The 25,975-nt window shown below is 40.2% G+C and overlaps 1 protein-coding gene across 1 annotated transcript in view; it reads right to left on the reverse strand.

Moving 5' to 3' along the window:
• ITGAV (integrin subunit alpha V) overlaps nt 1-11,341 on the reverse strand; it is a 98,079-nt gene extending 86,738 nt beyond the window's left edge. Inside the window, exon 1 of the mRNA XM_064373276.1 lies at nt 10,874-11,341. Coding sequence (XP_064229346.1) covers nt 10,874-11,058 — 185 coding nt within the window. The 5' untranslated portion in view covers nt 11,059-11,341. The remainder of the gene's footprint in view (nt 1-10,873) is intronic.
• Nucleotides 11,342-25,975: the final 14,634 nt, after the last annotated feature.

Below are 25,975 nucleotides of genomic sequence, written 5' to 3' on the forward strand. Positions count from 1 at the left end.
GCAAAGTCCTGACTACTAGAGATACCAGGATGAGTAAAACAACCATGGTTCCTGCTTTTTTTTTTTTTTTTTTGAGACAGAGTCTTGCTCTTGTCACCCAGACTAGAGTACAATGGCATGATCTCAGTTCACTGCAACCCCTGCCTCAAGCAATTCTCCTGCCTCAGTCTCCCGAGTAGCTGGGATTTCAGGTATCCACCACCCTGCCTAATTTTTGTATTTTTAGTAGAGACAAGGTTTCGCCATGTTGCCCAGGCTGGTCTCGAACTCCTGACCTCAGGTGATCTGCCTGTCTTGGCCTCCCAAAGTGCTGGGGTTACAGGCATGAGCCCCTGAGCCCAGCTGGTTCCTGCTCTTAATGGAGGAATTTAGCTTACACTCCCTTAGAAGCAAGAAACTATCCAATAAATAAATAAAATTACTATTACAAGTGCTACCAAGTAAGCAAACAATTAGCTTTCAAGAGACATTTTCGAAAATAGGGAGAGGAGACTTTCTTCAGATAGAGCACTTATCTCTAAGGATGACAGGGGGAAGACTTTCTCCAGGTAAAGGGAAGTCTCTCTAAGGAAATCATTTTCAAAGAATGGGGAGGAAAGTCCTCTTTTAGATAAAGTAGATAGAGAAGTTATTAAGGAACTCACCAGAACATTAAGATGTACAGGATCAGAAGGAGGGTGTCTAGGAGTGTTTGTGTAATGGGGATGGAGGGAGTTGGGGGTGGGGATGAGGAAAGTGGAATGAAGAGAGAGAGGGAATACCCGAGGCAGAGGTAGAAAGACTGTGGGAAGAAAGCATTTCGTCTCCAGAAGCTATGAAAAAAGAGGTATAGCTGACGGAGAGGGCAAGCCCGGAGTGGCACAAGATAAGGTCAGGGAGCTTAGCAACAGCTAAGTCAAACAGGGCCTTTTGGCCATGGCTAAACTTTGTATTTTATCCCAAGGTTCATGTGAAGTCATTGAGTTTTTTATGGAGAAGAATGAAATCATCTAGTAAAGAAAACTAAAACTTGTATGCCTTATGAGGAAAAAGTTAAGGGAGAGGGAGACAAAAATGGAACAAGGAAAGCAAAGGACTGGTAGCAGCTCAGGGAGCAGGTGAGCATGACCTGCAGTAGGAGGGTGGGTGGAGAAAGAGACAGGTGACAGATGGGAAAAACATCTGGAGTAGAACAGCAATAGCTGGAGGCCTGAATATGAGAGCAAAGACATTCAAAAATGCCACCTAGGCTTCCTTCTTGAATGCAATGATGGGAGAAAAGCCTAGAGAGGAGAGAAGCAGAAGGCAGATTAAGTACTTAGAGGAGTTCAAGACTAGCCTGGGCAACATAGTAAGACCCCCATCTCTACAAAGAATGAAATAATTCACTGGGTATCATGGCATCAGCCTGTGGTCCCAATTCTGTGGGTGGCACTGGAATGCTGAGATAGGAGGACAGCTTGAGCCCAGGAAGTTGAGGCTGCAGTGAGCTGTGATTACAAGTGCTACAAAGGAAGCAAACAGCCTGGGTAAAAGAGCGAGTCCCCATCTCAAGAAACAAAATAAGTATTTACAGAAAAATCATGAATTCACTTATTAATATGTTTGTTTGAGGTATCTGTGAGACATCCAATTGTAGTCTGAAGCCCTGCCTGAGAGATAGGATGCTGCATCAGAACACAGATGGGGAAGTTCAGCCAGGGGAAGCTTCAGAGGAAGAGGGGCAATGAGTGAGTTCTCAGGGACAACAACATTTAGGAGTCAAGAAGAGAAATAAGATAAAGTAAAAAAGATTCTCAGTCTTTCTTCTAAAGAAACTGATTGAAATTATAGGAGGAAATAAAAGAGGATACAGGTAGACAAAGACAGCCCTAAAATGCTATCACCATAATCTTTCCATTTCATTAAATACTAATTCACTTAAATTATTCTGGCAAAGGAAACATTTACAATTGCTTTTCACCTTTTTGTGAAATTAGAGGGAATCTACATCTTAAATATAGAATGTATTCATTTGAAATTTTAAAATCAATTTCTTATTCTGGGTAGTAGCTGCCAAATCTCATCTACACTAGACAAACGTTGGCTGTACGAACTGCAGGGTTACAAAGAATCCTGCTTTCTGACACTGAGGTTAAAGTCCACAAATTCAAAATAAAGATGTAACTCCCAACCAAACCACGCCCAGTTTAATAGAGCTTTATGCAGTCATGTTTGGCATCAGTAAAACACCAATGTTGGCTCTCATCACAGCAAAATGATTTTGGATAGAAAATGAACTTAGTTTCCATTCAGCAAAAATCTTTCATAAGAAAAAAAAAAGTTTGGGCACAGTGCCTCACGCCTATAATCCCAACACTTTGGGCAGCTGAGACGGGCGGATTACCTGAGGTCAGGAGTTCAAGACCAACATGGCAAAACCCCATCTCCACTAAAAATATAAAAAATTAGCTAGGTGTGGTGGCATGCACCTGTAATCCCAGCTACTCAGGAGGCTGAGGCAGGAGAATCACTTGAACCTGGGAGGGAGAGGTTGCAGTGATGCAGTGAGCCAAGGTTGTGCTACTGCACTCCAGCCTGGGCAACAGAGCAAAACTGTCTCAAAAAAAAGCACACACAGGCTATGAGTAAGAGAATCTACACCTCCCATGACTAAGAGAACCGTTAGTCATCAAAACCCCATTGGTTCTTTTTCTAGAGCAGAGTTGGTTAACACAGTGAAATTGTGTGTGTGTAAATTATAATATGTAAACTTATTACATATAAAAGCTTTTTCCTTTCAACAGGTCCTAAAATTTTACCCCCAAAATCACACAACTACCCCTTTTCATTAGAATTAAATGATTTTTGAGTGCCTACTAGAGCAAAATAAGAGGTAAGTTTGCTTTTCAGGGTCAGTATCTTGAGTACTGCTTGCTTGGGTCACTGCCACAGTAGTCCTAAGGAGAGTAATACAAGCACATGTATGTACACGTTCTTAGCATTGTGGATAATACGAGGTTCTAGGTCAGGATAGGAGAACTGGTTCTCAGACTTTGCCTGGAAACCTACAAGCAAAAATCATTTCTGGGTTGTCTTCAAATAGTCCCTTACAGCAGCAGTCCCCAACCTTTTCCTCCACAGACACAGAGGGGGATGCTTTCAGGATGAAACTGTCCAACTCGGATCATCAGGCATTAGTTAGATTCTCATAAGAAGCATGTAACCTGGGTCCCTTGCATGCACAGTTCACAGTAGGGTTCACACAACAGGGTTTGCTCCTCTGAGAATCGAATGCCACCGCTGATCTGACAGGAGGCAGAACTCAGATGGCAATGCTCACTCTCCTGCTGCTAACTTCCTGCTGCGCAGCATTATCCTGAACAGGCTACAGACCCATACTGGTCCATGGCCCGAGGGTTGGGGACCCCTGTCTTACAATATCTTTTATAGTTTTTTGGTCAAAAGTATTCTGCCACCTTATGGTAAATTGCTTCTTTGAATGCAGGGTACTCCAATTCATCTTTGCACCTGCCACATAATAAGAACTCAAGAGAAGTTTAAATGGACAGTGGAGTATCAAAGCAAATCCAATAGCTATGTCTCAATCTTAAAGTAGCCATATATAAATAAGTCATTTCCACTCTGTCTTAACCCCTCAAAAATGTAGAAAGCATCCCCTATTAAACATCCAATTATTTCAATTATCCTTAAAACAATTCCCTTATGTAACATCTCTACTTAATTTTGGGTTTCAGATACTTTCTTTACTTGGCACTATACGACAGAGAGAGCTGGAAAGTTATTAGGGGATGGCCATTTAACAAAGAGAAAAAGAGTCCAGTAGGAGAGTTCTCTGAATGAAAATAGCATTCTATAGGCAGCACATAGCTTGAGTCCCTTGGATAAGACCAGGAACAAGTCTGTTGCTTTTCATTGGGCTATGTGCACATTATAGGCATGAAATGATAGTAATCAGGCATACAAATATGAATGTTCATTAAGTTTTCCTAAGCATACCTCCAGGTGCAGACTTGCATACTGGTGAAATGCCACAGAAATGGCAGAATAATATAAAAGGAATGTGTCAGTATCTACATGCTAAATTTGAGGGGAAAAACTGAGGAATGAAGTTTTTCATCCAAAATGCCATCTTCATATTAAAGTTATCATTAAGATATTTAAGTTTTTAAAGCAGAACAATGAAGAGATGGAGAAAGTAAAATGACCTTAGACATATGTTAAAGTCTTATGACGATGTTGTATAGTGAAAAACAAATATTTGCATAATAAACTGGGTACACAGTGATAAAAGATGCTATATAAAAAAAAATTAAGGAATAAAAAGCAACACAGGCCAGGCACGGTGGCTCATGCCTGTAATCCTAGCATTTTGGGAGGCCAAGGCATCACCTGAGGTCAGGAGTTCGAGACCAGCCTGGCCAACATGGTGAAACCCCATCTCTACTAAAAATATAAAAATTAGCTGGAAATCACCTGAATCCCGGAGGTGGAGGTTGCAGTGAGCCAAGATCATGCCACTGCACTCCAGCCTGGGCAACAGAGTGCGACTCTGTCTCAAAAAAAGAAGGAAGAAAAAAAAGCAACACATACTATAGAAAACAAATTTAATAAAATGCCCTATAAAAATAATTGTTACTTGAAGTTCATCTAAGAATGTAAAATGAACATGTACAACAGCTTAATTAGGGTAAGAGAACTGACAGACCAGAAAAAAAGTGTTTGTGATCTAAGCAGCACTGTCTAATAGAAACAGTTTGGAACTGAAAGTTGCAAACACTGCAAATCAATTGAGGGAGTCACTTCGTATCTCTGTTCCCTTTTCTATCGAATGGAAATAGCAATGCCCACTGTAATTACTTTAAAAAGAAACTGCCCAGGAGCAGTGGCTCACACCTGTAATCCCAGCACTTTGGGAGGCCAAGGCAGGCGGATTGCCTGAGTTCAGGAGTTCGAGTCCAGCCTGGGCAACACAGTGAAACCCCATCTCTACTAAAATACAAAAAATTAGCCAGGCATGGCAGTGTGCACCTGTAGTCCCAGCTACTCAGGAGGCTGAGGCAAGAGAATCGCTTGAACCCAGGAGGTGGAGGTTGCAGTGAGCTGAGACTGTGCCACCGCACTCCAGCCTGGGCAACAGAGTGAGACTCTGTCTCCAAAACAAAAAAAAAAAAAAAAAATTTTCTGAAGGTGATAATAAACACAAACTTAGAAAATCTGAAAACACCACGAAAAATACAAGGTGATATATTTAACCATCATATTGGTCCTAAAAACAATTGATGCCATTAATAAGCTATTCCCTAAGAGTAGAAAATGTAAAACTTAAATTCTGTCTCTAAAAGGGCTTTTCTTTCCTCAGTTTTTTCAAAGGGCCATTAACAGTCAAGTGATTAACTGAAATGAAGGCGATAAAGAGGAAGAAGAGGAGAAAAGTTGGCTCAAACATTTCTTGCCAATGGTGGAGAGGTGGGGAGAATACACAGGGTTAGGCAAGTTTGACAAGAGTTTTCACTGATTAGCAGTGTAACTCTGAAGCTGAGTGACTTAATTTCCTATGCCTGCAACTCTCTCCTGATAGACTCCATTTCCTTTCAAAAAGTATGTCCAACAACATTATCAGAATCCCTATCCTCACTATTTTTTTTCTAATGACTGGAAACGCTGTCATTAAATAACTTTCTGGGACTTCAAAATTAGGGTTTACATCCATGCCAAGAAGTGCTAAAATATAAAGGATTGAGTTTGGAAGAGGGGAAAGAAAGATGGACAGGAAGGAGGAAAAGAGATGGAGGAAAGGAAAGAGGAAGGACAAGAGACAAAAAAAGGAGAAAAGAGACAGAGATAGGGAGGGAGAGGCATCAGAGGAGGAAGTGAGAGAAAGACAGACAAGGGGCTCAAAGAAACCAACCAGGAGGATGCCCTCGGGATGCACTCCCTATCCAAAGTGTACTTGAAGGGCAGTTGATTCAGGGAATGTGACCTTGACAACCAAGGCGGGGCAACCTGCCAAACAATGACAAGTCCATTTTTCAAACCCTCCAAATAAACTAAGTTGTTTGGCTGCTTTCAGCACTGACCTTTCTAAGATAAATTATGTTTAATATATTTAGCTGACTCTGAGTTGACCAATGAGCCTTCACCAAAAGGAACTTGTGAAGAACTATCATACATGTATATAGAAATAAATGTGTATGAAATAGCACTGAATGTTATTTCAAGGCTACAATTCCAGTTTCAGATTTACTTTTCATTTTTTAAAAAAATGCTCCTTTGAATCAAAAGAAAAATATAAAAATGCCAGTTAACAACTACATGATGTAAAGCAGAAGCAGTAACTACAATTCTCGTACATTTTCCCTTGTCTTTTGTAATGCTCTATAAAACACTATATGTCCTTAATTAGAAATAATCAATATAGGATTTGCTTTCTAAATAATAAGATTATAGATAATTTTCTGTCCCCTAATATATATGTGTCTTATTTATGATGAGAAAAATCAACCAGTATAACCAGAACTACTCTAAAGTTTATAAAAATGAGCTAGCATCATTTTGTAAAGTGTTGTAAAAACAGTTAAAACGGTAAGAGGAGAAATGGAACATGAAGTTTTAAAAATACACACAGGTTGGGACAGATTGCAAGTGACCTTAATCCACGTTAAGCAGTTTGGACCTTCTCTCTGGCAATGGAAGCATTGTTATGAAAATTTTTACAACAGAATACCAGGATGAAAAGGGGTGTTACAGAAAGATAAAACAAGTAGAAACAGATAAGGTGTTTTGCAGGTCTCAGAGCCAAATGATGGGCAAAGGGATGGGGGAGGCCCTGAGTGCCACTGACTACGCTTGTCACACCTACACTGAAATGAGGAGTAGAAAGCAGACATGGAATCAAGAAAACCTTAAAAAGGAAAAATTTCTAGGATCTTCTGCCTGCTGACTAATCACTGACTGATATCAAAGTGGTGAAGTAGGAGAGACACAGAAAAATAGAAAATGAGAGGAGGAAAATGAAATTATTTCCAAGGTAACAGAGAAAGGATGCCTCCATGAATAGGAACAGAGGTGCAACTGACATATTTTGGTGAAGAGTTCATTTTCAGTCAAATTGAATTAAGACAGGCTAGTCAACGAGAAATGATTCACAGGCTAGGCCACTGGAGTATCAAGTCAGGGATCTACTTTTAGATTTAAGATACAGCCAGGGCAGGAGTTTTATTTAAAAGACTTTCTAGGTATTGCAAACATGAAGTTAGTAATGAGATCCATTGAAGGACCTTCTGCTTCTAAGGCACACACCTCTACAAGTTGTCAACTGTAAGATAAGGCTCCATTAGTGTTTAATGGGGGCGGGGGAGGCAAGAATCCAGTGCTATTCATTTTAGTATTATTCTAAAACAAAGAAATACATAAAATGAGAACTGTATAACATATACCTAAAGAATAAATTTTAAAAGTTATTTTCTTCAAAATTTCAATATTTGAATAAAAAAAGTGGTATTGGATTTCAGACCCTGTCTTCTGATCCCTCCCTTCCTTACCCTCTACTCACACCAACCTACTCAAATAACTAGACTGCAAACTCTTCGGCCTCTATTTCCTCGTAAGAATGAGTGTATCTGCTTCCCCTTACTCGCCCTGATGGTTTGGGCTATAGAATGAAACGAGATATAAGTGCTTAGTAAATTATAAAATATGTTTACTAACATAAGATGTCATTATAATTAAACCTAGGATGCAATTTTTAATTTTTCCAATTAGTCTCCACAAAAAAAGTATGACTTTAATTACTGGCCTGCATCCAACCTTTAAATTTTATGTAAGTGTTACAATGTAGCATAAATAAATGCTTACAGAAAAAAAATGTGAATGTTTTATTTTTCATAATTTTGAAAATCACTATTTTTGTGAATTTTGACTTCAAATCTGACTCATTTCTGGAGCGATTTTTTCAGGGGCCACCTTAACATTTTACTTAGAGTTTGATTTGTCCTTCTCTTTCATAAATATTAATTTTTACAACAAAACTATGAAGATAATTCAATAATAATTTTCTATAAAGAAAAAAAGGGTCATAAAATAATTCTACAGCTTCCTCAAGGTATGTGGACACCGAAATTGGAAAAGGCAACAGAAGTGGACGTCATAACCATTGCCTCCTCACGAATCTTCTCCCCTTAGAAGAAAGGCACCCTTCACGCGCCTGTAGTCCCAGCTACTGAGGAGGCTGAGGCAGGAGAATTGCTTGAACCTAGGAGGCGGAGGCTGTAGTGAGTCGAGATCGTGCCATTGCACTCTAGCCTGGGTAACAAGAGTGAAACTCCATCTCAAAAAAAAAAAAAAAAGAAAAGAAAAAGAAAAAGAAAAAGAAAGGCGCCCTTTAATTGACAAATACTTTTTGATTATATGGCTCTTTTTCTTTTGGAAGTTTATGATAATACCAAATAACAATAAATTCATATTGGAAATGGCATCCCATGTACCTTGGATTCCAATGCTTGTTTATAAATATAAAGTGCCCTTTTAGAAAATTCAGCATAATTTTACATAAATCTTTGTTAAATCTGAAAAGCTCAGTAAGTAAAAACCTTTGTTTATATACTTTAAAAAAAAAAAAAAAAACTCAAGCTTGGTTTCCATTGTTTAAGTTATCTATACCTAGAGCTCTCTAGTCTATCAGTAACAAAGTTGCTGATGAATATTTCAAAATATGATATGAAATCAAATCCAAGTTCAATTTTACCTTACCACTAAAGGTGTATGAGTGAAGTCACGTAAATCTGTGAGGTCATAACATATTCATTGATTGTAATGACTGGCCAAAGTAGTCACCCTGGCTTGTAATCAGCAATAACAAATACGAATAGTTCAACATTACTGCATTTTCCATTAAGAAAAACCACTTAAAGTTTATCAGCTTCTCGTCTATCTTACACTAAACTCAGAGCATTGCTGAAGAATTAACAGTAACATTTGTAAAACACTGCATCAACTTTAAAGTTTTTTGTTGTTTTGTGTTTTTGTTTTTGTTTCTGAGACAGAGTTCTCTCTCTGTCACCCAGGCCAGAGTGTAGTGTCACAATCTCCACTCATTGCAACCTCCACCTTCCAAGCAATCCCCCCATCTCAGCCTCCCGAAGAGCTGGGATTATAGGTGTGCACCACCATACCCAACTAATTTTTTGTATTTCTTTGTAGTGATGGGATTTCACCGTGTTGCCCAGGTTGGTCTCAAACTCCTGAGCTCAGGCAATCCCGCCCTGGCCTCCCAAAGAGCTGGGATTACAGGCATGAGCCACCGAGTCTGGCCTGAAGTATTTAAATGCTAATCTTTGACAAAAGACATATATTTTCAAAATCATTAGAATTTCTGTACAAATTAAATCTAAAATTGAACCCTTGGGAGCAACTAAAATGTTCTGTATCATAAAGGTATACACTTGAAAGTATCTGGAAACAAAAATGTTTAAAGATAACGTTTGTCGCCTCTGTGGTTCAAAACCGTAACAAACAAAAAGGTAACGCTGACTAAAATGACTAATGGAACATGAAATTGGTGAATGTTGCCAAAGTTAATGATTATTTTTATCATTTTGGAAAATCTGTGCCCCAGGTCTCACAGAAAGTACTCTAACTGCTGACAACAAATAAAAACTAAGCTTGCTACATAAAATAATGTCTCCACTAACAAAGTTTCCATTCACTGCATCCAATCTATGCGTTGCTGCAAAGGTTGTTACCAAAATGAATGATACCCAGCAACATTCAGAAAAACACTAGGGCTAAATTCTGCTGTTCTAACAGTCATAGAAAAACGAGACCATCCTCAAATTAGGCATGTATGTAGTGGAAAATGGTCCTATCCAAGTACTAACAGTCAAGATTACCCTCCACCTCACCCCGAAGGGATATCTTATACAGCAAATATGGAAACAAAAATATGTTGTTAAGATTTCTAAGCATTTAGATGCCACCCTAAGAACAGTTTCTCTTTTGAAAACAAGATTTAAACATCATAAAACAACCAGTGAACACTCATTAAAACAGTATTCCTTACGCTAATATGGGGGTGGAATGGTGAGAATGACATCAGCATTCAGTAAAGTAGGAGACTTAGTGACAATAATGACAATAACTGCCACAAATCTGAAGGTCCCTGCAACGCGGAACGTTGGCAACTTGAAAACATAACTGAATTATTAAATGCTGCAGTATTCCAATGACCTGCAGTGAGTGAAAACTCAGCAAACACCCTTGTTCCTTCTGAACAATGACCTAAATAGTGAATCACTATAAAAAGAACAGATGACACATTCAATTCATCTGTTCAACCTCAAATGTGCAAATGTCTGACAGTCCCAGAGATAAGACACAATGAATTCCGTGGGGCAATATGGTCATTTTAAGTCATCAGAATATCTGCAAAAGGAGTGAGAAGAAACAAAATCAGACAGAGGCAGAAAGAGTGGGGGAGGGCTTGCTGAGGGAGAATGAAAAGAACCGGCGATAAGTCTGTAAAGCAGAAAAAGGCTAAGAGCCTCACTGCAAATCCTCGACAATGGCACAGGGGGCGGGGAGTCCGGCAAGACCAGCCTTTGTTGATTTCCCACTTTTCCCTGAATTTTGAGCACAGGTCTGCTTTAAAGCTCTCCCGCTGGCCTAACCAATTTTAAGAGGTGAGGAGTGGGGTGTAACTGGGTGATGGGTACCAAGGGGAGTTCATCATCCCAAATATTTCCTCCACCCAGGACATAAACCACTCTGAGGGGGTAGGATGGGGAGGACAGACAGACCCCGGGATCTCTCGGAAATCAATCCCAGGGGAGAAACGCGGGGTGGGTGCACGCGGTGGGGGAGGGGGCCGGCTCCGGCTCCAAGTGCGGCCACTTACGAAGACGCGCTGGGCGCGAAGAAATCCACCGCGAAGCCGAAGTAGCTTCCCTCGGGGCCGGAGTACTCGGCAGGACTGTCCACATCTAGGTTGAAGGCGCGGCACAGAGGTAGCAGGAGTCCCGAGAGGAGAAGCAGGAGGCCGCGGGGACCAAGGCGCAGCCGTCGCCGCGGCGGAGAAGCCATCGCCAAAGTGCGCGCGGGACGCCGAGCCCGGAGCGGCGGGCACCTCCCCGCGTCCCACCGAGGCGCCCGGTGCCCGCGGCCCGCCGCCTGCGCGCGCCCAAACTTGCCAGCCGCTCTCTTCTCGGCGAGCCCGGGACGGCGCCGGGGGAGGCAGGAGGACTGAGCCTCGGAGCGACCGCCAGGGAAGAGGGGCACAGAGCGCACGGGGCGGGGACAGCAGCGCAGGCGGCCCCTCGCTTCCCTCCCGCTCCGCCGCCCCACGCAGCGTCCGAGGCTGGGGACTGCCGAGGGAGCGCCGCACCTCGGGCCTGGGAGCTTCGGCGGCACTGGGAGGAGACAGGGGAGGAGGAGGAGCCGCCCGGGAGGCGGTGCCGCGGAGCTGGAGGAGGAAGTCGGGGAGAAGAGGCGCCTTTCCACCCACGAGAGCCCAGCGCACTTCCGTGCGTGCAGTCCCCGCCTGTCCCGAGGCCCGGGAGCTTGTGCGGAGCCTCCTAGCCCGAGCCTGGGTCAGCGGCTCCGCTTCTGGACGAAGGCTTCAGACTGGGGACCGGGGGGCGGGGGGAGGGGGGTCACGATCCAGCGTCCCAAGCCAGCCGCGTCCACGGGAGTAGCAAGGGCCGCCCACGTGCCCTTGTCCCGCCGGGAACTTCCGTGCGACTTTTGTTTAAAAATGAGGAAAGCTTTTTATCCACTTCTCGTGTTTCTGCTACTTAGCCTGGCGGGCTCTCAAGAACGAAACTCTGTAATCAATGGTCGTTAATTGCACTCCACCCCACACGCAAACACTGAACTTAATTACAAACTTCCAGAATGGCAGCATAGCCTCTTGCAAGTGAGATGTGTAAAGCTTAACTTCAGTAGTCAAAGAAAGGATTGGCAGGGCAAAGAATGGGCAATGATGGTTTAAAATCAAGTCAGAATAACTGAAGCCTTATTCCCAGTTTGTTAGCTACAGTTTGTATGATTTCGAAAAAACTGATATGTTGATTTAGAACGTTTGGATAGACATGATTTCAGGGCTGGAAGAAGGAATGTACACCAGTGAAATAAGGCCACTCGTGCTTGTTTGCCGCTGGTGTATTCCACCAAGCCTTGAAAACACTGGACTGAGAGAGGGCCTTCAGGACAGGAACCTTCACCTTTTTCTTAGCATTCCTATTTTCTAGCACCTTGCCATGCAAATAGTAATCCATCAATAAAATATTGAATCAATGAATGAATACCAGATGAAATGAGCAAACTGCACAGAGAAGTGACTCTTCCACATTTCAGGTGTTTCATGTGCTACAGAATCTGTTGAATAAGATTAAGTGCATTCTGTGGACCTTAACAACTTACAAGTAAGTACTAGAACAGTGATTTCTGTTTTCCCAAAGTAACTATTAAAATTCAATGACAATATACGTTAATAACTATCAAATAATCCTGTAAAGGGATATATATATAAATGGAAGTGAAATGCCTAATTTGAATTTATAGTATTTATTGGACCAGGCCCAGGTGCTCATGGTGGTAATCTCAGCACTTTGAGAGACTGAGGCAGGAGGATTGCTTGAGGCCAGGAGTTCCAGGGGAACATATGGAGACCTCTTCTTTACAAAAAAATTAAAAATTAGCTAGCTGGGAGTGTGGTGCATGCCTGTAGTCCTAGCTATGCCAGAGGCTAAGGCAGCTAGATCGCTTAGGGCCAGGAGTTCCAGGTTACAGTGAGTCATGAGTGTGTCACTGCACTCCAGCTTGAGTGACAGAACAAGACCCTGTGTTTAAAAAAAAAAAAAAAAAAAGGCCTGGCACGGTGGCTCACACCTGTAATCCTAGCACTTTGGAAGGCCAAGGTGGGCGGATTGCCTAAGCTCAGGAGTTCAAGACAACCCTAGGCAACATGGTGAAACTCCATCTCTACTAAAATACAAAAAAATGAGGCTGGTGTGGCAGCATGTGCCTGCAGTCCCAGCTACTCAGGAGGCTGAGGCAGGAGAATTGCTTGAACCCGGGAAGCTGAGGTTTCAGTGAGCTGAGATAACACCACTGCACTCCAGCTGGGGCAACAGAGTAAGACTCTGCCTAAAAAAAAAAAAAAGTTGCATTAAATATTTCCATTTTAAAATTTGACTAAAAATCATGCAGCAAACCCTTTGGCATGTTTTACAAGGCATGGTCCAGCATCTTTCTAAAAGTAATTACTTTTAGATTGAGAGAGGAAATCCTACACAAATCCTTACACATAAATGCAAATACACCTTATTTCTTGCCTTCTTTTCTATTACACCAAAGAGGCTATAGATATGTATGCATAAACTCAAAGGGTATTTTATATATTAAAAACATGAGAATCAGTATACCTGGAAATCCATCCAGGAAAGGAAGACAGAAGAGTTTAAACTCTGGCTAGATCCAGTAAGTCTCCCACTCCTCAACTTCTGATCCCAGGACAGGTGTCCAATAAACCAGGGTGGAGTGAAGAAATGTGAGAGGACCAGGGAAAGGAAGAAGCTAAAGAAATGACAGCATATGTAGACCCACCAAAACTTGAGTGAACAGTACACCCCCAATAGGACTACAAACAGCTACTAAAAGCACTTATTATTGAGCTATTCTTTATGTTTATTTCGAATGAGCAGTCTTGAAAATCAAGGAATTTGTTTTATTTTTGGTTTGGTTTTGTTTTGTTTTTTAAAAATAAACAAACAGGCCAGGCAGGGTGACTCATGCCTGTAATCCCCGCACTTTGGGAGTCCAAGGTGGGTGGATAACCTGAGGTCAGGAGTTCAAGACCAGTCTGACCAACACGGTGAATCCCCAACTCTACTAAAAATACAAAAATTAGCCAGGTGTGGTGGTGTGCGCCTGTAATCCCATTCTATTCAGGAGGCTGAGGCAGGAGAATTGCTTGAACCTGGGAGGTGGGGGCTGCAGTGAACCAAGATATTGAGGCATTGTGGGCCACTGCACTCCAGCCTGAGTGACAGAGTGAGACTTTGTCTAAAAAACAAAAAAATTAAATATACATTTCAATTAGGAAACTATGAAGCAGACTAACCCAGTGCCTTCAGAAGCTTGGGGTTATAAATGCAGGCATCTCTTTTTAAGCCTGACCATGCTTGAGCAGCCACTCACACAGTGTCCTGCAAATTGTATTACCGAACATGTCAATTCAGCCAGTGCTGATTCAGAATTCACATTACACCTGGTACTGTGTGCTTGGGAGCGGGAAAAGAATGTTTTATTCTATGAAAGAATGGTGATACCCCTCCCCTACCCCATGACACTACTCTTTAAACTGCATTATAGCAGACTTCCAACTTAAAACAAGAACTACTGTGTATACATTAAGTATCCATTGAATATAATCATTTTCTTAAAAAATATTAAAAAGAATTTTGACTTTGAATTTTATCCTCTACTACTCTATACTTTAGTAAAAATCTTGATTCCAGTGGTTTCTGTGAAATGATGTACCTGGGTTGCATTCCTGGCTTTGCCAAGTACTAGTTGTGTGACCCTGGGCAAATCAATCCAACCAGTCTGTGCCTCGGTTTTCTTATCTGTGAAAGGAAAATAATACTACTGTCTGTCTCTTAGAATTGAACAGTTCTTGTTGCTATTAATACTTTTACAACTAGAGTTTAGCATAGTAGCAATAGTAAATTTTTATGAGTATTATTACTCCCTCTTAGTTCCCCTTGTGTCTATTCAACAGTTCCTTCAATAATCATAATCAGACCAGGGCTTCACACAGCTCTGTCTCTGCAAGCAAAGGAACTTAGTCCATAATTTAAGAGGAATTGCAAATTTTCTCTCTCTCAAAGAACCTCAAAGGAGATTCCGATCATAAACCGCGGAAACTTCAGAAATCCCCTTCTTCTACTCTCCATTTCTCTGGACCCTTTAACCCACTAAACCCTGCCCTAGAATTTTTATTGCTGTTTGTCTTACTCACTCCTGCCACTCCTCTCTTGGCTGTTTATGAAGGAGATTAACTTGGTCTCTCTTCACCCCCATAACCACCTCCACTCCCAGTGCTGCCCTTTCCTATCTGATCTGTATCAGAAAAGATTCTGGCCAGCACTTCAGTTCTTTGGGTGAATGGAAAAGAATAGAAGGCAGGCGCCTCATCACCCTGTCTCCTAGAAAGAGTTCTCTTAGGAACCATACCTTATATTCTTTATATCCTCGGAGCTTATGGGACCTTAGGAATTAATTCCATTGTCCAGAGACTTAATAATAACTAACATATTTCCACTGTTTTGCAAGGTAGAAGTGGGAGGATTACCTGAGCCCAGGAGATTGAGACCAGCCTGGGCAGCATAGCAGGAATTCAGTGACATCACTATATTAACTCAAGTGTGAAGAGAAAGTTAATGAGTAGATTAAGAAAATATACATTGGCCAGGCAAGGTAAATCATGCCTGTAATCACAACACTCTAGGAGGCCATAGCAAGAGGATGGCATGAGGCCAGACGTTTGAGACCAGCCTAGGAAACATAGTGAGACCCCATCCCTACAAACATGGGAGGCTGAGGCAGGAGGATTGCTTGAGCCCAGGAGTTTGAGGTTCCAGGGAACTATGATCACACTACTCCAGCCTGGGCAATAGAGCAAGACCCTGTCTCTCTCTTGCTAACTCTATATATGTATACATACACAGATATATCATAAGTATATATTAAAACTTAGTGTTTCTACTAGAGTCAAACTTACATTTTAAATATCCAGCCATATTTCCTCCTAGAGTTATACATTTATTGAGCACCTTCCTTGTGGTCTTATTTCCAGAACAGTCCTTTTTCAAACTTATCTTTCAGAGTTTGTATAATCTATGATAGAAGATAGATAAAACTGAGATTCAAAGCACCAAAATAGAAAGCATGACCATGTGTGTTGGCTCACACCTGTAATCCAGCCCTTTGGGAGGCCAAGGCAGGCAGATCACTTGAGCCAAGGAGTTAGACACCAGCCTGGGCATTATGGTGAACCCCCATCTCTACAAAAAATAAAAAATTTACCCAGGCATGGTAGCATGTACCTATAGTCCTCCCTGGAGTGTGAGCTGGACTTAGTGAACTGCTTTTAATGAATAGAATAAACAGGAAGTGAGTGTGGGACTTTGTTGACTAGGGCATAAAAAGCGCTGACGCTTCCTTTTGTTCTCTCCTGGAGGGGAAGCCAGCTGCCATGTTGTGAGGACACACAAGCTGCCTTATGGAGAAACCCACGTGATGAGACCTGAGGCCTCCTCCCAACCACCATGTGAGCAAATAATTTTCAGAGTGGATCCTGCTTCCTAATGAGACCCTTAGATGGTAGCAGCTTCTGCCAGCCTCTGAACCTCAAGTGAGACCCTCAGCCAGAACCATCCATCTAAGTAGCTCTTCTATTACTGACCCATGGAAACTGTGAGAAAACGTTTGTTGTTTTCAGCTGATATATTTGGGGTATAAAATTTGTTATTCAGCAATAGATAACTAATACAATAAGTTTATAAAAGTTAGTAATTTGCTAAAGTCACCAGAGCTAGGAAGTGTTAGAGATTTTCTAGCCAGTTTACAATAGCTAAGGTGACTATACAATTTATTATCCAACTGAGATACTTTAGAGAGTAATAAAAACACTAATAATAACTATATTGATACAAGCGCTATACACTGGAACTCTCTAGGGCAAACTGGACCACAGATCACCCTAATTACATCCTATGCTCTCTACTGCCACACAACTCTGTTTTCAGTATCACTAAGTATACACAGTATGGCCTGTGCAAAAATGTTAAGTTTAGCACAAAGAAAAGGTAATTCACTTATTTGGACAGAGACTGCTAGCTAGCTATCCAATATTCATTGTCTGCTTCTTGTTTGGTAATAAAACCCCTATCATATGTGGTGGCAACAATGGTCTAGCTGGAAAAAAAGAAACCATTTCCAGCTTCCTACAGATGGACAAGTTATGTCAGTAGAAATTGTCAGGTAGAGCTTCTAGGAAAGTTGTTAGAGGGGGCCTATCTTAACTATCACAAGGAACCTTTTTTGTGCTTCAGTTTCTATATAGCTGCTGCCCAAGATATGCATTCAGTGATAGTTGGAGCTGCAGCAGGCACATTGTGAACATGAAGCCATACTTGGTAATAGAGGTCATGACCTAAGAATTATAGAACAGAAAGTTTGTGTTTCTAATAGCCATGGACCATCATAGCAGTTTTGAACTGTAAACCTGCATTATGCAGAATAAAAATATACCTTTATCTTTGTTAAGCTGTTATGACTTGGATTTTTAGCTATACCTTGACTAACCTAATCTTAACTGATATACTCACCTTAATTCCACAAAGATTTAAATTTTGAGTGCTGAACATTTTTATTCTTAATCCTATTTAGATGGAAATTATTCTAAATATACTGACCACTCTAAAAGAGAAGAATAGCTAAAAGAGAAATATTGTCAGGTAGTTTTCTTGATGACACAAAGTTATTGTTATTTACAGAAAGATGAGTCAGTTCACTTTTTAGAGTCTTTATGTGTTTATATGCTCCGTGGAAGCTCCACCAATTGTTGGCATTAATAAAACAAGTATGGATTAAGTCATTGTGAGCAATACTCCAATTTTCAGATGGTCTTGTGCCATCACTAATTTTGTTCCTACTGGGAGGTTTCCTAAACTCTCCACCCTTACTTCCTCTGAAACTGAAGACTAGTTAAAGATTTTCATCTTTCAGTCTTTATGGATATATTTGGATTTAATAGAAAATAATTATGTTCACTAAGATGTTAGATACACATCTCTTAATTCCATAATTGCATTAGATTTAGTACATAGAAACAAAAAAAATTAAAGGTTTTATGCATTTCAGCATTTTTGTGAAGCATAAAGATATTTCTACAGTTGGATTTCTTTTATTCTGAGTTTTGACTAAATTACTAGTATGGAGATGGTTACATGAATCAATTCTATTCTTTAGTTATAGGACATTCCTTAAGAAACTTAATTTTTTAATTCTGTCTAGTTGTTCTAACTATTTCAGTTTAGACTATCTTTAATATTAGCAAAATTTCTAAACAGTTGCTTTAATGAAGTACTCTCTACACAGAATAAATCTTTTCATACGTCTAAAATATCTAGGATAAATATATGGAAGAAACTTTAAGAACAACCTAACAATATGGCTGGCCTAAAATGCAATAGTAAATGACATTTATTAAGAAGAATGAAAACTAAGGCTAGATGATCATTTGATAGGGATAGAAAATCTGTGTTATCTACTATAACTTTCTGCAATGATGAAAATATTCCATATCTATACTGTCTGAATACTTGTATTACCCATATGTGGCCCTTGAGCTCTTGAAATGTGACTAGTATGATGGAAAAATTAAATTTAAATTTAAAAAATACTTTTCATTGCCATACGTATCTAATGCTCCCAAATTGGACAGTATAGTTATAGACGGTGTTGATACAGAGGTTAAGGAATCAGATTTGATATTCTAAAGTCTCTTCCAATTTTATATTGCCATAGCAGCAAAAATAAATGAGAAAACTTTTTCTCCATTACTGCTCCACTCTGTACCACATTTTTCTATTTTTAATATTAGGAATTCATTTATTCATTAATTTAATCATCACAGAATTAGTGTGCCAAGTGCAGTGGAAGAAAAAAAGAAGCTGCTCTGGCATCAATATTTTTGACCTTGCTTTTCCTTTTGACTGCCTTCAATATCTCTTCTCTGGGACACATGTCTCATCTTCAAATGTGATGGCAAGGTACCGGGTTGTGGACAACAAACCCTAAATGCAGGAACTTCCAGATTCAGCAGATGATATTTCTCTGCTTGGAAGGAGCAAAGCCACAGAAATTGATGGGGTCATGAAGGAATAATAAGGATACTGAGTCAGATCAAGTTGATTTTAATGTAAATAATGTGATGTTACTTGCTCATCTGAGATTGTGTGTGGGCTGTGCATAATTCCCACTATTGCCAGGATTCTTGCCAGTGTTCCAAGAATTCTCACAGGGGCTTAAGCCAACATTAAGTTTCCAATCTCACTGGCACCTCACCTTCTGCATCTGGTTTATTTACTCAACCTTGCACATACTTCATCGAAACTGAAAAATGGAACATGGTCCCTTTTACATTTATTCCACAAAGGAACCTGAATGCATGGTGGGGTGGTTGCATGTAGCAGAATTCTGTAGAAAGTCTGATGGTGATGGTGGAGGGTAATATTTTAGGGTAATGCAGTGGAGACCAGCTAACCACTTACAGTTGAATAGTAGACATATTTACAACCCTCAGCCATTCCTACTATGGGAATGTTGCGTTGACTGTGTCTCCTTCTCACCCTCCTGGTCTGCCATTGTGTTGTGTGTACTCCTTGCTGCCAGACCTTATTTTTTTTCTTGTCCTCATTCCTAGGCCCCTGTGTCTTCCTTCTGGGCTGCAGTCATGTCTAAATCTTTCTCAAATTTCATACTGAGCAACTAAAACTTCTCTTTGTTTTGCCCTATTTTTTTCAGACCATGTTTGGGACTTACACTGTAAGACTCAAAATTTTGAATGAAAACCTAAGTTTAAAATGTTTTATTATTCTGAAAAGGATTCTGGCACCAGAGTTCGAAATAAAATTTTCTCTTTTTCATATGACTGTATATGCACTATATTAAGATGAAAATGAATCTGCTTGAGAAAAATGACTGAGTCTTTTACTTATTTAGATGCCCTCATCATAGCTGCAACATAATAGGTGTATCATCTTTCTATAGTGATTTCAGCATATTCACCTGCAATTTATATGGTTCTCCACTCAAATAAACCTCCCCAAGCATCTGCCTTCCCTATTCTCCTCTCTCCCTTTCATAATACTCAAAAAACATCTGCACACATTTTATCCCACTTCTGCCTCAACTCAGCTGCATTTTCGCTATGTAGCCCATATCATGAGTTTAGCCCATATCAATTTCAGTCAAAGTCTCCACCAAGCCCATTTCCACAGGGGGCTATGCTATTTCTGCTCTTCCATTCAACCCCCTCTCCAATAATCCATATTAGGTAAGTGAAGAAGAATAGAAATAATCTATTCAATTTCCATTATATAATTAAATATGTATAAACAAAAATACTCTGTCGGTACTGGGAACACTACGTAGGATGATGGTGATACAGATTTGCACTGTACAGCTACAGTGGCATCCTTTGCAGGAGCAGTGCACAGCTATGTGGCTACCTGCCTCAAGCCTCCTCTGTAGTGAAGAAAATCCTGCTAGGGTGTGTTTCCCAAAAGGTGGTCTGAGGACCACTGCCATCTGGGGTCTTTGTATAAAATTAAATCAGGATTTCTGGGGTGGAGACCTGAGATCCTTTTTTAAAAGGTTTCTTTTGGGGAGTTTTATGCACACTGAAGTTTGGGCATTCCATCTTTTTAGTTACCTACAGCTACATAGCAACTCCTCCCTAATAAATCATTATCTAGTAGCTTTAGATAATGATTTCTTCTTTCTAATGATTCTATGTGGGTTCACTTGCAGTTTCTCTTCTGGCATCTCCAGGGCTCAGTCAAGCAGCATCCTTCTGTAAAGGCATGGCTAGACCGGAAGGTCCAAAATGGCTACATTCATGTATTTGACAGTGCTGCTGGCTGTTAGCAGGGCATCTCAGTTCTTCTTGTGACTTTTCATCCTCCAGTCGGCTGAAGCAGCTTCTCAGGGCAATGCTCCAAAACAGCAAAGATGGAAGTTGCAAGCTTTTCTGAGGCCTAGGCCTGCTTGTACATCATTTCTGCCACATTTTGTTGGGTCAAAGCAAGTGAGATGGCCAAACCAAGTTCAAAGCAGAGAAAAAAATAGATTCAATTTCTTGATACATTCATTTGTGGCTGTATTTGTTTTTCCTGTACACCATAGTTTTTAATACTTAGTATCTTCTCCATGATATCTGCAGGGATTGTTGTGTTTATGAAACTTATGGGATATGCTGTTTATGGGCTTTGCTTCGAAATGAAAATTTCTGTCTGTACTTGCTAGAAATGGGTTGGTTTGCTTTCCAGTCCTAAAACCAGGACTGTTAATGTCATGGCTAATAGTCATTAAATTTGAGAGTCCAACCTCAGTCGAAAAGATTCAGAAGCTTAAAAGAAAAAAAGAAAGAGTTGGTATCTAACTTCCATTTTGGACCTACTCAAAAACAACTATGGACTTATTTAAGAAAAAATTGTTAATATAATGGAATTGCATATATTCACAATTATTTTATTCAGATTTTTCCCATGAAAAACTTTTTAAATATGAAAAAATCAGAACTGGTTATGTAAATTTAGTTTCCTCTTCCACCATGCTTGCAAAGGGTGGGCTTCCACCCAAGCCACACCTACATTTCTGCTCCAAGAATTTGCTACTGTATTCACAAGCTACATGGAATATTGAGAAAATTGATTTAAAACATATTCTTGGAAACTGGCCTCTGAGAGGACTTAAATAGCAGTTAATTCTTAAGAAAAACAACAGACTCTTGAGTGCAACCATGGGCAAGTCTGCTATCTCTGGCTTTCCTCCTGGAGTGAGATGAATTTCATACTCTGTACCTGAATTCAGTTCATCCTTATTCTCTCTACCATTTTCACATTTAAATAAAACCTTGTGTTGTTATCAAAAATCACTTTAGGATAAGCTATGGTAAAAAAGGAAACCATGAAAAACTCATTTAATCAACTGAAAGAAAATACGTGAGTAAGTTGCTGCCTTAAGTTAAAGGGTTCTAATACATTCGCCTATATTTAACATTCTCTTATATATATATTTTTTCCCTTTTGGTTTATACTGAGGCCAAGAACTATGTCCTCCTGAGTCAGCAAGTAAATTTCCCAGTTAGATGAGTCACCAGCCTGGCTTCCTTAAGTCAGAGTCCTGTGTCTGGGCTGGATGAGAAACAACATTACAGGCAATCAGTCTAGACAGCTTAGGGGACAGCCACTTAGCCATTTATGGTATCATTTCCTTTTTTTTTTTTTTTTTTTTTTTGTTCAAACTAGGAAAGCCTAGAGAGCAAAGAGAGGCTCCTGGGAATACATGTAGGGTTGCCAAATTTAGCAGATAAAAATACAGAATGTCCAGTTAAATTTGGATTTCAAATCAACAATGAATACTTTTTTAGTATACATAGGTCCTGTACAATATTTGAAACATACTTACACTAAAAAAAAAAAAAAAAAATCATCATTTATCTGAAATTCACATTTACTTGGCTATCCCATATTTTATCTGGCAACCCTACATATATGGATCTTATTTCACATGAACAACCTTTTATCATGCTACAGAATGTCACAGATGAAAGTTTTTTTTCCTGAGTTTTAGAGAATGAAAGTTCAGTTGTTTTTCTTTCATCTTTTATTAACTGTAGAATTACTGTCTAACATCAGAGCAAGAAAAAATAATCAGTGTCAAGAATTCCCTTAGAGCAGTGCTTCTCAGACATTAATGCACATATAAACCAAATCACATGGGAACCTTGAAAAAAATTCTGATTCTAATTCATCAGCCTGAGGGGAGGCCTGACATTCTGCATCTGTAACAAGCTCTCAGGTAATAGCAGTGCTGCTGGTCCATGGACCATACTGGTCAGTAGCAGCGTTTTTAGTGTTTCTCAAATTTTGCTGTACATTAGAAAAATCTGGGGAGCTTTAAAACTCTTGATGCCCACAGTGAGATGCCCAGTCTGCATCTCACCTAATAAAATCCAAATCTCTGGGAGTGGCCAGGTGTCAGCATTTTTTTTCAAAGCACCTCAGTTGTTTCCTCTGCACAACCAATGTTAAGACCTTCTGCCTTTGACCAACCAGTTCACTGCAACACTGGTTACTATTTGTTGTTATCACCTTAGTGGGAGACAATCCCGTTTAAAAAAAAAAAATGAGTACGCTAGTTGTTACATAGTAACTGTAATCTTTGTTTCAGTTTTTTTATTTTTTACTTTTGTGGCTACATAGTAGATAAATATTTTATGTGGTAAGTAACTATAATCTCCAGAGGCTGAAATTGAAGGATCTCCACTGCAGTCTTTTCAGTGTGTCCACTTACAGTTATGCTTTCTAAGCAACTGAGAAAAGCAACAGATTTTTTTTCTTTGCTTAAGCTCAGGGGCAAGAAAGCAATAGATTTTTATTATTTTAACTGTTATAATAAATATTTTTCACTAAATACTTTCCAAATTTGGAAATTTTATATCTGTGACACTAAGATTGTTGGAAAGTACTTTTTCCATGGGTCTAAAATCATTTATTTCTCTTAATGTTTCTAATAGAAACCAAACAGCTACCGCCTCAGAGTTAGACTGGTGTGGAAAAGGCTGGAATTTATTGTCCGTTACTCTGTGAGGCTTGACTAGAGTCAAGGAATGTGGCTTACGGAAGAAAATCAAATCCTTAAGTCTTGTTGCTTTCACATAAAGACATGTCGGCAATATAAAAGTATGCTTTCAAAGCTACTGATATGAACATAACATGTATATAACACATACTTACACACAATATAAAAAGAAATGTCTATATAAGCCTTGTTTCTTAACCAAACACCTTCCTCTTTTTTCCTCTAATTGTTGTCACTTTGGTGCCATCCATTTTTATACCATCTTCCTTACACCAGTCTTTTCTTTTTGTGGTCTTGTTTAGACTGAGAAATGCCTTAGGGTATCTCGTACTTTATGATGGGGAGCTGCACCATGGAATCTTTCTCTTTCTTTTCTTTTTATCTTGATTTTTCTTTGTCTACGTCATTCATCATATATTCTTTTCTCTCATATGTTCTTAGCCTGCTCCCCCTATTTCTTCTCCACTCAGTCTTGTACTTTATCTTAGTTTTTACATTCTTTGTTGTGTTGTGTGGTTGTGTCTGTGTGTGTGTGTGTGTGTGCGTGCACACCACCACACCTGGATAACTTTTGTATTTTTATAGAGATGGGATTTTACTATGTTGGCCAGGCTGATCTTGAACTCCTGGCCTCAAGTGATCCACCTGCCTTGGACTCCCAAAGTGCTGGGATTACAGGCGTGAGCCACAATGGCTGGCCAGTCTTGTATTTTAGTGTCCAAGCAATCTAGAATCTGTGACCAAATTTTTTTCTTTTTTTGAGATGGAGTTTCGCTCTTGTTACCCAGGCTGGAGTGCAATGGCGCAATCTCGGCTCACCGCAACCTCCGCCTCCTGGGTTCAGGCAATTCTCCTGCCTCAGCCTCCCGAGTAGCTGGGATTACAGGCACGCACCACTATGCCCAGCTAATTTTTTGTATTTTTAGTAGAGATGGGGTTTCACCATGTTGACCAGGATGGTCTCGATTTCTTGACCTCGTGATCCACCCGCCTCAGCCTCCCAAAGTGCTGGGATTACAGGCGTGAGCCACCGCACCCGGCCCTGTGACCAGATTTTTTAAATGACCTGCCCCCGTTACCAACTCCAGCACCTGCTACCATGCCTTGGGAAACAATCTTAAGAAGTCCACACATGCCTCTGATACTGGGTGGCACCATCAGCAGGTTGAAAGTCTGCCAACTTGAAGAGGTGACTCAGAAGAGGAAAGCAAGACCATTAGGGGTGAGTGGCAAATTGTTTTGCAAACATTTAACTATGGGTTCTTTCCTTAGGGGGCCTTTTGGAAAACTTTTGGCTTGGAGTTGATGTAGGGCAAAGTGGAATGCATCTCTTATGCAACATGAGTCTCCCAAGATGAGGAGGAAAAGTTAATCTTCATACAAAGTTAGCCGCCTAAAAATGTTTTTGTTCTAAATAATGGTAGTTTGCTTTCCTGCCATCATAGGAAGTTTATACACAGTTTCTGTGTTGTGTTGTGTCGTGTCGTGTCGTGTCGTGTCGTATCATATTATAATTTTAAGACAGAATCTTGCTTTGTTGCCAATGCTGGAATGCAATGACACAATCACCACTCACTGCAGCCTCAACCTTACAGGCTCAAGCAATTCTCTCACCTCAGCCTCCTGAGTAGCAGCTGGGACTTCAGGCATGTGTCACCATACCTGTCATACGCAGTCTCTTAAAACTCAGAACAATTCACAATATGGTAACAAAATAGTAACTAATGTTTATTCAACATTGTAAATTTTTATATGCAGTTAGACCTTTAAAACTTGATAACAACCCCTATTTTAGAAAATGAGGGTTAGAGAATGATGTCTTGCCCATGGTCACACATGTAATCAGGTGGTAAAGACAGGATGTGAATCCAAACAAATTGAGTGAGAGAGCTTAGCTACTGTATATTTGAACATATCTAGGGCCTCCACTATGTTGTATTGCCTTTTGTAGTTCTCTTGGAGAATAACAGGATTCTAAAGGACTCTGGTTTTAGATATTAATGACGGTAAATGCATGAACTGTAGTTTTCTCAAAACTGATTAAAAAGGTTATCTGAAGTATTACACAAACTTGATATTACATAATAATGAATCACAGTAAGAATTTTATTCTCTTTTCAATATTCTCTTAGTCTTTCTGATTACTACAAAAGAAAAGGCTCAGATTGGGTTAGGTGCAGTGGCTCATGCCTGTAATCTGAGCACTGTGGGAGGCCGAGGTGGGCAGATCACCTGAGGTCAGGAGTTCCGGCCTGGCCAACATGGTGAAACTGGGAGTTCCAGCCTGGCCAACATGGTGAATCCCCATCTCTACTAAAAATACAAAATTAACCAGGCGTGGTGGCACATGCCTGTAATCCCAGCTACTCGGGAGGCTGAGGCAGGAGGATTGCTTGAACCCGGGAGGTGTAGGTTGTAGTGAGACGAGATCGTGCCATTGCACTCCAGCTGGGGCAACAACAGGGATCTGTCTCAAAAAAAAAAAAAGAAAAAAGAAAAGAAAAGAAAAGAAAAGGCTCAGATTGGTGCTAACTTGAATTAGCAACTCTACTCATCCTTGCTA

Source organism: Aotus nancymaae, unplaced genomic scaffold (genome assembly GCF_030222135.1).
Source record: "Aotus nancymaae isolate 86718 unplaced genomic scaffold, 86718_ANA_hifiasm-v0.15.2.pri h1tg000008l, whole genome shotgun sequence".
NCBI classification, from domain to species: Eukaryota; Metazoa; Chordata; class Mammalia; order Primates; family Aotidae; genus Aotus; species Aotus nancymaae.